The 15,605-nt window shown below is 42.3% G+C and overlaps 1 protein-coding gene across 11 annotated transcripts in view; it reads right to left on the bottom strand.

Moving 5' to 3' along the window:
* The window catches only part of ARFGEF3 (ARFGEF family member 3), a 127,184-nt gene that overhangs the window by 42,012 nt on the left and 69,567 nt on the right, over positions 1–15,605 (bottom strand). For all 11 annotated transcript variants that reach the window (XM_065588752.1, XM_065588753.1, XM_065588755.1 and 8 more), the window contains 5 exons: positions 15,178–15,256; positions 10,067–10,171; positions 6,523–6,847; positions 1,940–2,052; positions 173–1,083 (listed from right to left, as the gene is read on the bottom strand). In XM_065588752.1, coding sequence (XP_065444824.1) covers positions 173–1,083; positions 1,940–2,052; positions 6,523–6,847; positions 10,067–10,171; positions 15,178–15,256 — 1,533 coding nt within the window. The remainder of the gene's footprint in view (positions 1–172; positions 1,084–1,939; positions 2,053–6,522; positions 6,848–10,066; positions 10,172–15,177; positions 15,257–15,605) is intronic.

Raw genomic sequence — 15,605 nt, 5'->3', positions numbered from 1 at the left:
AACTTTAGATAATTTTGTTTCACTCCAAAGAATAGTTTGTTTAAAAGAACATTTATATGCTTGGTACACCATCAGCCTGCCTATTCTAGAAGTGTTTTATGATTGCTTATTAGAAGAGACGCTCTTCAAACATACTGCATGTTGATTGCATAGTAAATATCTGCTTTCAAACCTGAGCAGAAGGTCGAGGAAAAATTCTGGAGCGCTGAATCCACCTCTTCTACACTATGGAGTGTTATAAGTCGAGGAAGAAGAGCTTCAAGGGACTGTACAAACAGCTGGGCACTGTGCTGGTCTGCTTCTTGGTTCTTCAATAATTTCAAAGAGAGAGCAGCAGTACGCAAGGACCTATGACCTGGACAGTCCCTTGGGGTCTGCTCTTCATCAGCCAGGGAACAGTTATCAGACCCTATGTCTGAGACATCTGACCTCCCAGAGTCTTTCTCTGCTGCCATGGAATATTGATCACATGAGTCAAATTCAGTCCTAGAAAGATCTTGTTCATCAACGCTGAAGTTACTTTCACTATATCTGGATCCATAGGATCGTGTCCTGCAATCAACCGACAGGAAATTAGTTATATCTGGATAAACGATGGTGTGACTCCTTTGAACCACATCTGGCTGCTCTATTGTTTCTGATTCTGGCTCTTTACAGCCAATCTCTTTAAAGTCTTGGCCAGCTGGAGACTGCAGAGAGTTTTTTTGATCTTCAGGATTATCCTCCGGAGTAGTCTGCCCCATATCTCCCTCCAAAGTGGTTTGACCAGTATCTGTGGTAACACTAATGCTAATGTCAGGACTTTTCTCATTTCTCGATTCCCAGGGGGTATGTTCCGATGACAGGATGCGCCTCTGCCACCTAAAGTCAGCATCGTTGATCTCCATGGAGTCTCGGCTTGTCTCAGCCCCATCCCTCAATTCTTCCAGGCGTCGTAGAAGCAGGTGGACCTGTTCCTCATTAAGGCCTTTCCCTTGGCTTAGTTCATCTAATGCCCCGAGCAGGGCACAGACACAAGAAACGGAGGCATAACATGCTTCAATACCACCTTTTATGCAAGCTTCAGTCATCCCATCCATGATACTACAATTTCAAAATAAAAAAAATAAATGAAGTTTATTCTAGTTGATTAATCAGATTCCTAGAATAAGCTGATATTGCTAACATACATCATCAATTTTCATAATAAGCAGAAATAAAAAAAGACAGTGGAATAGTCCTACAAGACTCTTCATGGCAAATCACCACCCTGATGTTCCTTTCAAGATGAACTTGAATTTAAAATAAATAAATACTAAAAAATTAAATATCCCCAAGTAATTAACTTAGATTTAAAAATGGCAAATCGAGATCTAAAACTAAATTTATGTAAAATGAGTCTCTATTTTTAAAAGTACCCATACAAAATGATACCTTCTAACTCAACAGATCTGCTCTTCTTGTGTATTCAGAGCTATAACGGCCTGTTGTAGGCCCTGATCCTGCAACGCTTATGTATGTGCTTAACTTTAAGTTTGTGAGCAGCCCCATTAACATCTAATGGACCTACTCATGCTTAAAGTTAAGCATGTGCATAATTGTTTTCAGGGTCAGGACCTAATGGCCAGATTTTCAAAGGTATTTAAGTAGATTTAGGATTTCAAGGGAGTTAGGTACCTAGCCTGCTTTTGTGTTTTAAAAAATTCCACTAGGTGGGACTATCTGTATGTTTAGTTACATAAACACCTTTGAAAATCTGGTCCTAAGAAACTAATTTTTACTACATTTTATTCCTCCTCCATTTTCACAGCTCTGTTCACTAGCATTTCTAACTAGGAAGGAAGTTTACATGGTTCTCATTTGTGCACGTTCCTGGTAGCATGGTTTACCAGTAGATACTTAACTGTAACAAGTGTGTACACCTAAAAGAGAAGACGCTAAAGAAGGAAATAAAGCATACAGTTTGAGAAGATCCAGATGGGACTTCCTTTTCGAGATTGACCTCTTTCTGGATTCTGGTTCAGACGAGCAGGGTCCTGCCAAATCACAGAGCCGTCGTGGACTACCTAGTATCTAAAAGAAAAGAAAACCCAAGTTACCCAAGGGTTATCTAAACAGTATGCAGCTTAAATAAATGAGTTTTTGTTCTATGGAGTAATCTGGATCAAGAAGAAGCTGAGCTACTAACACTGCCAAAGGACAGGTCACATCAAAGGAAAATATATCTTATTTCATTTATTAAGGCTACATTTCTTACTTTCTTTCTTTTCTTTTTAAAAAAAGAGGAAGACCTGGGGAAACCGCATACATTGAACTATGAATCAAATACAGAATGCTTTACAACGCTTTAAAAATAAGCTGAAAAATACAAAAGACAAACGCATTTCACTTTGTACTTTTGTACAGACAAAAGAGTAAATGCAGAGAAACTGCATAGGAGACAAATCAAATATTAAGCATAAAGCAAACATCTTTGATAGTATAACAGATGTAGGACCCCACACAGGGAGGGCAAGATGGGGCTGGGGGGGATCATCTGCTGAGTCACCCAGTTGTTAGCTGCTAGCATCTTGCATAAAAATGCAGAAGAATTTCTGTGGCTCTTGTTAACTCTAATCAGGAGATAAAAGTGGAGGTAGTGTGCCTCTCTCGGGAGAAGGAACAAAAGGATGGGATATAGGTGTCAGGCATGAAGAACCCAATTACAGGTTGACTGGGCCCTGTAAGGAGATTTGGTCCATTACCCAAGGTGAATGGCCCAGGGCAGGGCTGGTAAAGAATATCTGCCTAGGAAAGGGAGCTAATGAACACCCGGGGAGGTGATTGCCCTCATTTGGTACATCTGGAGAGGGTGTGGTAGGCTGACAGAGGAAGTTAAAACAGGGAGTTGAGGGTAGTCAAGGAAAGAAGGAGTAGCTGTCTAGAGCCAGAAATAAGGGGATTTGGGAAAGCTACAGGGATGGATTAGTTCCTGGGAAGGAGCAACACTCGAGGGTGGTGGCCCTGTGAGTCAGTGTCCCGAGAACAGAATGAAGGAACAAGAGGAACGGGAAGAAAGACTGAAGTCATAAGGCCACAGGGGCAAGAGAGTTTTTAATGGTATTCTTTTTGTTTGTCATCCTTCGGTGTAGAGACCGAGACTGAAGAGGACTCCCCACCCCCAACAGGGGCAGAATATGATTGAATGGAGAATTTGAGTTACTAATCAATAGTGGGCATTATTTGGGATTCTAAGGAACCTGGTCAGAGGGCCATGCAAAGGGCCAGAAGGAGGTGTTTGGGGATGGTGGGCCTGTTATAAAATCTTAACAACAATTTGAAGCCCCAGGAAAAGCTTAGGTTGAGGTTTACATTTTGTTATTATTTAAATCACAAAGAAAGGCAAACCCACAGAACGGCAATGAGTTGTGAAGACTAACCTAGTGGCTGTGTATGTCCTGTTTAGAGACTCTTCACTCCTACACAACCTGTTTTTTGTGGGCTTGAGCTATAAAAGTGCCCTCGGGTGAAATGCATTATATTTTTTAACAATAATGTAGGTTGAGTCTGTTGTTATGCCACAAGTGAAGGAGACTGTAAAGTAAAGCACAATCCCAGCAAAAGGTACTCCATGAAGTCGGCACCAGCTCAAAGGAGCTCCATGGAAGTTTTTTGGTTCTTGGTGGCTCTCCCAGTTATTAGGAAGAGACAGGTACTAGTAATGGGGGATTCGTTCATTAGAAATACAGATACAGTAATTCCTCGCTTAACCTTGTAGTTATGTTCCTGAAATATGCTACTTTAAGAGAAACGATGTTAAGCGAATCCAATTTCCCCATAAGAATTAATGGGGGGAGGTTAGGTTCCAGGGAAAAAATTTTCGCCAGACAAAAGACTGTGTGTGTGTGTGTGTGTGTGTGTGTGCGCGCGTGCATGCGTGCATGCATGCACAGTATAAGTTTTAAACAATTTAATAGTGTACACACCAGTGATGATTGTGAAGCTTAGTTGAGGTGGTGGAGTCAGAGGGTGGGATATTTCCCAGGGAATGCCTTACTGCTAAATGATGAACTAGCACTCAGCTGAGCCCTCAAGGGTTAACACATTATTGTTAATATAGCCTCACATGCTACAAGGCAGCATGAATGGAGGGAAGGGAGGGGAGACAGCATGGCAGAGAGAGACAGAGAGACACACTGTGTGTGTGTGAGTGAGAGATGAGCATTGCCCCTTTAAGTACAGTGACCTCACTCTAAGTACATTGCCTTTTTAAGTAGATCAGCAAGTTGAGACAGCTGCTGGTGCCAGCAAACTCTCTCCGTCCTGAGCCCCGTCGTGTCCCCCCCCACCCCTGTGGAGATGGGGTAAAGGAGCAGGAGGGGGACATCCTGACATTAGCACCCCTCTTTCTCCCCCCCCCACACAGGAAGCAGGAGACTCCAAGGCAGAGGGTAGGAACAGCACTTGGCAGTGGGGGGAGGGACAGCTCAATTGCCCAATACTTGATAGCGTGCTGGGCGGCTTCCCCACAGGAACTTACGGGAGCAGCGAGCTAATAGGGGGGCTGCCGGTCCACCCTAGTTCCAAGCCCCCACCAGCTAGCTGCAACGGGCTGCTCTTCCTGCAAGCAGTGGACAAAGCAGGCAGCTGCCAAACAACATTATAAGGGAGCATTGCACAACTTTAAACAAGCATGTTCTCTAATTGATCAGCAACATAACAACGAAACGTTAACTGGGACGACTTTAAGTGAGGAGTTACTGTAGCTGGCTTTATGATGATCGGGAGAAGGGCATGGTGAATTGCATGCTGGGTGAGATGGTTGGGGATCTCTTGAGACATCTAGTCAGGCTTATGTGCAGTGTTGGGGAGGAGCCCTTGGTCGTGGTACATGTAGGTACCAATGACATAGGGAAAGGTAGGAGAGAGGTCCTAGAGCCCAAATTGAGGCTGCTAGATAAGAGATTGATGTCCAGGACCGCCATGGTAGCAGTCTCTGAAATGTTTCTTGTTCCATGCACAGGGCCAGTTAGACAGGCAGAACTGCAGGGTCTCAACGCGTGGATGAAATGGTGGAGGGAGGAGGGGTTTAGGTTTATTAGGAACTGGGGAACCTTTTTGGGAAAGGAGGAGTCTATACAGGAAGGATGGGTTCCACCTAAACCAAAATGGACCTAGACTGATGGCATGTAAAATTAAAAAGGTCATAGAGGAGTTTTTAAGCTAAGGGCTGGAGAAAACTGCCAGGTGCAGAGGAGCGCATGGTCCAGATAGAGACATCCCTTAGGAGAGGACCTATTAATGGGGATTCTCTAGAAAAGAGAAGAGGATAGAAGTTGATAAAGTAGAGGTAGGAACTGAAGAGAACAGTCAAATGAAAAAAAGAGTCCCATTCAGTTACATCACATAATGGCAGCTAAATAGTGACAAATTTTATAAGTGCTTGTATACAAATGCTAGAAGTCTAAATAGTAAGATGGGTGAACTTAAGTGCTTGGTATTTAATGAGGATCACAAAACCTTGGTGGAACAATGATAATACCACGATACAAAGTATATAGGAATGACAGAGTAGGTCATGCTGGCTGACGAGTGGCAATATATGTGAAAGAAAGCATAGAATCAAATATAGTAAAAATCTTAAATGAATCAAACTGTACCATACAATCTCTATGGATAGTATTTCCATGATTGAATAATAAGGATATAGCAGTAGAAATATACTACTGACTACCTGACCAATATGGTGAAAATGCTCCAGGAGATGAGAGAGGATACAAAAATAGAAAACGCAATAATAATGGGGGATTTCAACCATCCTCATATTGACTGGATACATGTCACCTCACAGGACATGATGCAGAGATAAAATTTCTAGACTCTGTAAATGATTGCTTCTTGGAGCAGCAAGTCCTGGTACCCACAAGGGGAGAGCACTCGGCTAGATGGACCATTGGTCTTACCCAGAATGGCCATTCTTATGTTCCTGTTCTAGTGTCTCTGGTACTGAGAAACTTCCCTGAACAGTTAGAGAAATGACTGGAGCTGGCATGGCTGCTCAAGAAGCTGACAGCTACCTTGTAGCTATCCTACTGCACCTCAAAAACCTGGCACTGAATCAAAAGATATATCCATCTTAGCTTTCTGAACATTACAGTGCCAGGCTGACTGCCTCCTTTTAGCAAGAGGAGAAAGTGGGAAAAGATGCCAGAGAACTTGGAAACAGAATAATTTTACTTTCTATCACCCATCAGGACTGTTATGCCTCAGGCACAAGACCTGCTCCCAACAGAGTAATACAGCACAAATATTTCCAGTGTTGCCAAGGCAGCTGGTATGATTGAGGCAAATATGATCAGAAAGGAGTATTAAGTGTTGGTCACACTAAATACATTTAGCAGTGTAGCCTTGACTGTAACAGCTCGGATCAGAAGGGATTATTTTGATATCCATATGGCTATCCCATATACTGGACTTCTACACACACACACTCACTATAATTTACAATTAGCAAGCGTTTACTTCCATTGCATTTTGTTTGAATTCATGTCTCAATTTTCCTACCTCTTTCATGATCTTGATGGCTTCCACTCGGTGCTGGGGTGGGGGATACAGCAGCATACGATGATAGAGTGACTGGAGCACAGGTTTCATGGATTCTACTGACCCCACCAGTCGAACCAGTTCCGCTGCAATGTAATATATGGTCCGAGCAACGGGGCCACTAAGGGCAGGTGCTGTGGAGGAGCAACCTGACCCTCGGCCATGATCAGCGACCCCTGAGGAGGGCGAATCGGCCTCGAGACAGATGCTACTGTGGGCAGAGGTGATTGTTTTGTCATGGATTGGATTTCCCAGGATTACTACAAGGGCTGGACACAATTGCTTCCTGGGGAAAGAGAAAAAGGAACAAGTGGAAATAGGAAAAAAAAAATCTCCCAGACACAGCTTTACAATAGCCTTTTCAACCCCTACACCTCAACTCTCCTGTATCTCTGGAGCTGTTTTGCGTGCAGGTCTTGTTATTTTTTGAGGGACCATGTGACAATGAAAGCCAGGGACATACAGACTTTGTAAAGGAGTTTTGAAACCCATCACACCTTACTCACAGACAAAACCTGCATGCGAAACCCGCTGCGTCCTCACCATTCTGAGCCCTTTGGGTTTTGGTCAGTCCTCTCAGGGTCTGATCTCCCCCCCCCCGCCCCGAAACAGCTGTTAAAAGAGCCTTTCTTTGACAAAATTCTAGTCCCCCTCCATCAGGTGACTCTCCTCTGTGGCTTCAAATCCTGCATCAGGTGATCCATTATTTGGTTACAAGAGAGAGAGAGCCTCTATCCAGCCCCAGCCACCCTAAGAGCACATGGGATTCAAAAACCAGTAGGAGAACACTTCAATCTCCCTGGTCACTCAATTACAGACCTAAAAGTCGAAATATTACAACAAAAAAACTTCAAAAACAGACTCCAATGAGAGACTGCTGAATTGGAATTAATTTGCAAATTGGACACCATTAAATTAGGCTTGAATAAAGACTGGGAGTGGATGGGCCATTACACAAAGTAAAACTATTTCCCCATGTTTATTTTACCCCCCTACAGTTCCTCACATCTTCTTGTCAACTGCTGGAAATGGGCCATTTTGATTACCACTACAAAAAGTTTTTTTTTCTCTCCTGCTGGTAATAGCTCACCTTAACTGATCACTCTCGTTATAGTGTGTACGGTAACACCCATTGTTTCATGTGTGTGTGTGTGTGTGTTCCTACTGTATTTTCCACTGCATGCATCCGAAGAAGTGGGCTGTAGCCCACGAAAGCTTATGCTCAAATAAATTTGTTAGTCGCTAAGGTGCCACAAGTACTCCTGTTCTTTTTGCGGATACAAACTAACATGGCTGCTACTCTGAAACCTGTCATCCAGGATTGTAACAACTTGGTAAAAACTTTTAGCCCAGGACCAGCCAAGGCTAGATTCAAACTAGTGACACAGAGCGAAAGCACCTGTATGTATCCCATTGCCATTCAAATCCCTTCTAATGACTTTTTAAAATATGCACACAGAATTAATAGCTTCAAGCAACATATTTGTGCTACTCTCTTAAATCTCTGATCCACACCTATTACACAATATAGATACAGCACACAATGGGAAGGGCCTATTTGAGGGCCACTTGATGTAATTAGGTGCCACATTGCACCATAAGCATGTAAAATACTTCTCAGCACCAGCTACGGTATATTTTCCGAGACACACTGGCTATTCCCATCCCAACCTCTCTCTGTAACGACTCACTTCCTTGCAATCCATCACAGCCATTGTATTAAAAGTGCTCCCTGCTAGCCCTCTGTACCAGGTGCGCATAACTACTGTCCATATCTGTAATGGGGAGGATTATCTACCCTCTACTGTCTTCTTTCTCTAGCTGACGGTGTTCATCTAAAAGAAGCTCTATACTCTTGCTGTCTAATCTTTTCAGCCTGAGGGCCAAAAGGAGTAGCATAAAGGAGCAGAAACCACCAGCAAGCTCCCTGCTGGGGATTCCCCTAGGATGAGAAAGTCCCCTATGGGCAAAAAGCTAGCACGGCTGACTCCTATGCCTCTCTCTCTTCATCGTCTGGCACAGAGGGCATGTCAGGGGTGCAGAGTGAAGGTGGCTGGAATGAACTGTACTCTGGCTATTCCCAGCTGGCACATGGTCCCTGACGGACCATACAGCAGCTGGGACAAGTTAGAGTAGTCGTCAGCCTGCTTTAACCTGTGACAGGACTGGGGCAGAGAATCAGGAAGCTGTAACCGGTTGTTGGTTCTCAGCTCCTTTTCCCCTCTCCTGCGCTGTGGTGGTTGTGTTTGTGTGTGTGCATGCGCACGCTAAGCGCTCTCCTAGGCTTGTACAACACCAGTAAAGCTCCCACCCTGCTCGTGGCAGGGCTCCAACACTCAAGTGAGCAGGCAATGGAGTAGCCAGAAGTACTCTGTCCTTCCAACCCTGTGATGCAGTAGGTGGTCCTCAGAGTAGCCGCTAAACATCTGCATTGGGGAAGTGACAGCTGCTACTTAGAGCTTCCCCGGCTCTTGCCAGACCTGTGTCTGGACTGCAGGGGAAGTGGTGGAAGGGAGCTGGAAAAGCCATGCTCCTACCTTTTCCCCAGAGAGGTGGGCCTGATTCAAACACTTCTATTTAAAAATCACAGGGTGCAGTAGCTCATGGAACACATTTTCAATTCACAATCACATGCACATTTGCATCTCAACACAGCCACCCTCAAGGGAGATTTAGAGCGTCACAGGCCACAGGCTGGACATTGCTGCTCTTTGCAGACTTTGGTAGACTTTATGTTAATTACACTTTTCCCTTATTTCTAACACCATTCTTGGGAGCCAGGCATCTAAGCACTATAGACAGGCGTTGCCACAGTCAGAAAGTTGGGTAAGGATTCATTCAGGTGATTTGAGCAGGTGGTACACCATATAGTAAAATAGTTAATGGCTTGAAAATGAAAAAAAGGGGACCTTGTAGTAAGATGAATTAGACAGGGGAATAACTTGATAAAATGGGTCTTGGCGGTATCATCATCACCAGAGCCTTCAAGAATATACTAGACTCAGATTTTTAAGCCAGAAGGGACAATTAGGATCGTCTAATCTCACTGGCCTGTGTAGCACAGGCCAGTAACTCAGGTAGTGATGCAAATGATTATTCCCTATTACATAAGTACCACTCCTGAGCCCAGTCACTTCTGGTTGAATTTAAATAAAATGTGTATGTTGAGTGCAGAGTTCAGTCCTGCACTGTTGCAAAAAGATACATAAAGTGATCAATGAACTCCTTTCAAGGCCTAAATAACTGGGATTCCATAATAATGATGAGATTTACTATAGGGTTTCATATAGCTGGACCCAGTGCTCAGCAACCTGTATTACCCAACGAAGTTTTAATGAAGAGCTTTCCAGTGAGGGCCGGGCATGGCTTCTATAATGTCAAATCTGGTGGTGGTGGTGGTGCAGGGGGTTATGTTTGCTCAGGTGAACCCCCACCCCCAAACATTAAATCAGTGGAAATCTAAGCTCCCATTCTCTTCATAGGAAGGTGCAAAACGTGTACTCACCAAATAAGGTCAGTGAATCCTCTGTGGTTGTGCATGCCGGGAGAGGAACTATTTAGCATTGAGAGAATACATTCCAGGTAGAGAAGCTGCAGTTGCTGATTTTCACTGACAAACAGAAATAAAGAATGTTCAAATATGACTAAAACAAGTATTTTTGAGACTTTATCATCATCATCATTCTGTTTGGAGAACTGTATTAGTTCATCTGCATGTTATCCTGTAATTTATAGCACAGTGTTATTTTGCATCTGCCTGAAAATGGTATGGATTTCAAATGTGTGATCCTCTTTATCACCCCATTTGCTCTGAACTTAATGACAGTCAGTAAAAGCAGGCAGTAGAGAAAACAACAGGGTGATTAGCTCGTCCCATTTCACGAGAAATGAGGAATAAATATCCTCTTAAAAAAGAAAAGAAAAAGTAGATAGAAGACAGATGTCATTATCTAAATTTGACTTAACACAGAAGAAGATGGGATTTTTGCACAAATGAATAGAAACCTCTTCAAACCCCACTAGAGTTGTTACAGACTCTTCATGCAAACTGAGAACACTCAGCAGCTGCCTAACATTCTTATTACTACACAGATATCTTATTTTCTGCCTCTTTCTCTCCCTCTCTCTCTTTCTGCTGTCATCCTTTTCTGTTCTTCTGATGACAGAAATCATGGCAAAGAATGCAAAAATCAGGAAACCTAGACTCTGGGGTCAATATGACTTTTGAGGTCTAATTCTCAAGTTCTCAAACTGTGGGTCAGTGGGTTGCGACCCCATTTTAATGGGGTCAACACAGCTGGCATTAGACTTGCTAGGGCCCAGAGCCAAAGCCTGAACCCTACCGTCTGGGGCTGGCTTCGGCTTCAGTCTTGGGCAGCAGGGCTCAGGCTTCAGCCCTGGGTGGCAGGGCATGGGCTACAGGCCCTACTCCGCCCATGGCTGAAGTCCTTGGGCTTTGGCTCTCGCCCCCCTGCCCTGAGCAGCGGGGCTCTGGCTTCAGCATTCGTCCCCCCCAGGCTCATACGGGCTCAGGCTTCATTCCCCCCTCATGGGGTCTTGTAGTAATTTTTGTTGTCAGAAGGGGGTTGCAATGCAATGAAGTTTGAGAACCCCTGGTCAGTCAGCTACAATCTTAATATCAAGATGAGTCTCAAGAAAAGTATATGGAAGGATCTGTAGACACCACAAACAGAACATGTTCTTATGCATATTTTGAGAATTAACTGCAAGGGTTAAGACAATAGATAGGTTTAAAGTTGCTTCACCATGTAAAGATAATTTTTTTCCATTAGGATTAACATTCTGTTTTTCACTCAGCAAGTCAGGGAGGGATCTTTCCATTCCTTTTGGATTATTGTTTTTGATAAGGTGAAGGCTATGAAACCATATTTTCTGAGGTACAACAAAAAGTAGTCAAAGCTATAGAGACATGACTCATCTTGATCCATCATCTTTGCTTTTTTCCTGGTTCTTTTGCTGAATATATTTCTCTGTGGCTTGCCAAATGAATTATCCCTAAGTAGAAAAGACATCTTTCATATGTCTGTTGGCCAACAATTTGAAGTTTGAGGGTGTAAAACTAGATACCTAAATCCATATTATGGATGGTTTGAAAATGACGGCCTACTTTCTTTGCATGTGTTTCATAAAGATATGGAGTGGCATATAAGAAATGGGCCATTCCCGCACTACTTCATATGAGAGTCTCATAAATCCAATATATATATATACACACATATATATATATATACACACACACACACACACACACACACACACACACGGAACATGTTACTTATATGGCATTCATGGATTTTTGATCCACAGATACCCTTGCCTCTGAATTCTTTCCAAGGTCTATTTACTACAAAAACATCTCTCCACCAGGATGAAGTTGATCTGCAGTAGGCAAATAGCCTATATTGCTGTATACCTCAGTGCTGCCCATCTGCTAATAACCCTGCTAGAGCAGGTTTCATTGTTTCAGGGCCCTGGGAACCATAATGACCAGAATTCATCTCCCTTAACCCCTCTTTCATCACCCATGCCTTACCTCCCTCAGAAGCAAATACCAATATGCTTGAAATTAAGAACAGTGTGTTAAAGTAATCATCAGGCTAGGAGAGTAGAGCAGACAGTTTAATAACCCAAAGCCTTGCCTCTGTGACCCAAAGGCTGCACAGGGTGAATCTCTCTGACAGGTTGTTTCTGAGGAGAAACAATCATTGGCTGAAAGGAAGAACAGCTTTCTACTCCCAGCCTCCCACATAATTACTTCAGTAAGTTTTTTAACAAGCCAGCTACATTTGTTTTCCTCCAGAACTAATTAGAATCCTTCATTATGTTTCTTTGTTAATTAAAAGACCCAATTAAGAAAATAGGTGCAGAATTACCAGTTAGTGCTTCTGTGCTACCTGGATATATTACTGCAGTAAATCATGGTTCACTGACCATATTTTTAGGTTCTATTAATCTCTTTAAGGCATATTGTAGATGAGTACAAAATCTGTTCTAATTCAGTGCAGTCTCCTGGGGAGTTGGGATTGCAGATAAACTTCACAAAGGATCTTTCTTTCCTTTATTCATTTTCAAGTCAACAGTTTTTAGGAGAGCTCCTGTTAAGTAGTTTAGTTTTGGTATTACATCCCCAGTGATTTGAAATGGTTATATTTTTGGGGGCACTGCCTATCAGATGACATTAAAAAAATAGTTAGCACACAGACAAAACTCCAGTTTGTTGCAGAGGGTGAAGTGCCTAGGACAACTGAAAACATCATTATTTTTGTGCACACAATTTTGAACACCTAAATTATTGCCCCCTAAATGTGCATGTAGCCCCCCCTCTCCAAATGATTTCCAGAACATCCAGGGAAATTTTGTGTGCGCTTCCTACTGCTCACACTGATCGATGCCTCTTTGCTCATTAACAAACTTGTCCATTCCAATTTGTGCTTTAATTTTGTACCATGTAAAACAGCTTCTAACAGCTCCTTTTCCCTTTTCACTGAAGCCATAGTCTTTTGTAACCAAGCAGAAGAGTAGTAGCAAGAGAGAGCTTAGTTTTAATGATATGGAGGCGGTGTTGTTAATTAAAAATAACTTTTTTCCCTCCAAATGTCTCTCAAATTTTCACCAAGATTTTAGTTTGTCATATTTATACCTCTGAAATAATTGCCCCATATTGCTTTTATGCTACTTTTTCATTTTGACTAACTTATTTTCTCACAGTTTGGGTTTTTTTCCTGGTTGATTAATTAGTAGAATGTTAGCAGGGCTTGGCTTAAAATACCACAGCTAGGATTTTTTCATTCAACTTATTTCAGAGTACTTCAATTAGATTGTAGGCTATTCTGAGGCCACAAAACGTTGCTTTCTACAAACTATTCATATAATGGTACTGAAACATGTGAAACTCTGGAATTTTGCATGTTTGGATACATAAATTGGTTACTACAGGAACCATGTTACCCATGTGCAGGTTTCCATTCTTAGCCCCAATCTCGCAAAGAATTATACATGGGTTTAACTTTATATATTGTGGGTGAAATCCTAACTCCACTGAAGTCAACTGCAATGCTCCCTCTCGCAATGGGATTATTCACAGTGTGTAAAGTTCAGCACATAAGGAAGTCTTTGCAGGATAAGGGCCTTAGGTTCTGATTTTGTAAGCAACTACAGGACTGACAGAGCCTTGCATCTGTGTGGATCCCACTGAAGTCAAAGGAATTTCGAAATGACATTTTTTGAATAAATCCACAGTCTACCCTGTTCTTAAGTAAGGTTAATATTAGGAAATGGAGAGCAACAAATTGCAAATGAAAAGCCTGATCCTGCAAACCTGACTCCTGTAGGTAGTCGATACTCACCTACACAGTCCCACTAGTATCTATGGATTTACTTGCACAAGCCAGGACTACTCATGAGAATAAGAATTGTAGGATCACATCCAGAAACCTTTTCAGTTAATTCATAATGCATTAAAAATGAAAACTGGCTACATTTAGTCCTCAAGAAATGGTGCAGCGTGTGCACTTCTCCGGAGTGCTGGACAGCTCCAGAAGGGCCTGGGTTTCCAGAGCTGTATGGCTCTGTGCCACTCTCAAGGCATGGCCACGTGTAATTCACAGAATCTGGCCTTATGGCACTGACTCACTGTGTGATCTTGGGCAAGTCCCTTCTCTGTATGCTTCAATTTCCCCCTGTGTAAAATAGGGATAATAATGATCGCCTTGGTGATCTGCTTTGAATTCTTTCATTGAAAGGTCACAGGGAGGGTAAATCAGTAATTATTATGTTTTTGATAGTTTATTCAGTCTCTGTTCCATCTAAGGCATGCTCAGGAATCTGGAAAATAGTATTAGAGATATTAAAGAATCAGCGGGCCAGATCCTCAGTTTGTGCAAATCAGCAAAGCTCCATTGACTTCTATAAAAAACACGCTAATACTATAATAATGATGATAAATAAACCATTTAAACTTGAATATCATCTTTCATGACTTGAATGAAGCTGTGCATTTTAAAACCACCTGAGAATCTGGATCAATATTCAAATGTATAGCATCATGGTATTTTAATGAAATATTATCGTACATATGGTGGTTGTAGTTCACAAGAAAACTTACCATTTGCAAATAATTAGCGTTATCTGAGTAAACTGGTCATTATATTCCCAATATTTAGGTTAGGGAATACCAGTAATACCTTCCAAGAGATCATTGTATTTTAGTCTTGCTATACTATTTGTTGTCTTTCTCCCTCTCTCTTCTGTGGATGTGTTCATTATGCACAGCATAGCAAAAAAGCAAGCATTTTTCTGAAAGGTGTTGTTACTATACAGAATCTATTTACAATAAGGGTTGCTATCACTTACTGGAGTTTCTTTAAAGCGAAACTGTGTATGTGGGTGATAAATCAATTTTTCACCACAATTGTGGGCTAAATTAATACAACATGATCAATCCAACAGAGGGCAAGGTACCTCTGACAAGTAACTTAGTGCAAGAATTGTTTGCCTTGTTATCCTAGAATGAGGACAGTACGGTCATTTATAAGTGATGTTCCACAAGAAAATCTGCAGCAACAAATATGAATTATAGCTAAATAACCCACTTACTTTATGACAGCCTGAAGCTTCTCACAGAGCACAGTGAGGACAGACACAACATCGTCGCAAAGGGACTCTACTGTAGAACCTTCAAAAAGGACAAAGGTCAGTGGCACTATGTATGTTTAGCTGGTTTACCACCACAACTCTCCCCCACATCTTTCAGGGCTCACCTAACTTCCGTGACTTGGGTCTGTAGTTCTCAACTGTGGCCCATGGGCTACCAGAATTCACAAAAAGAATGTGTGGGAAAGATTTTGGAATAGGAACTGATTCTGCTACAGAATCTCTTTCTGAGGGAGCGATCCACAAAATGAAAAAGTAGTATCAGGATAACATTAATTGCTTAAATGGATTTATGGAAGTTTGGGCCCATTCCTCCAACTCAGACAAGAAAAAGAGTAAGTGGCTCCAATACTTCTGCATGGCACTTGACA

This window comes from Chrysemys picta, chromosome 3 (genome assembly GCF_011386835.1).
Source record: "Chrysemys picta bellii isolate R12L10 chromosome 3, ASM1138683v2, whole genome shotgun sequence".
NCBI classification, from domain to species: Eukaryota; Metazoa; Chordata; order Testudines; family Emydidae; genus Chrysemys; species Chrysemys picta.
This window is presented reverse-complemented; position numbering and strand designations above follow the sequence as displayed.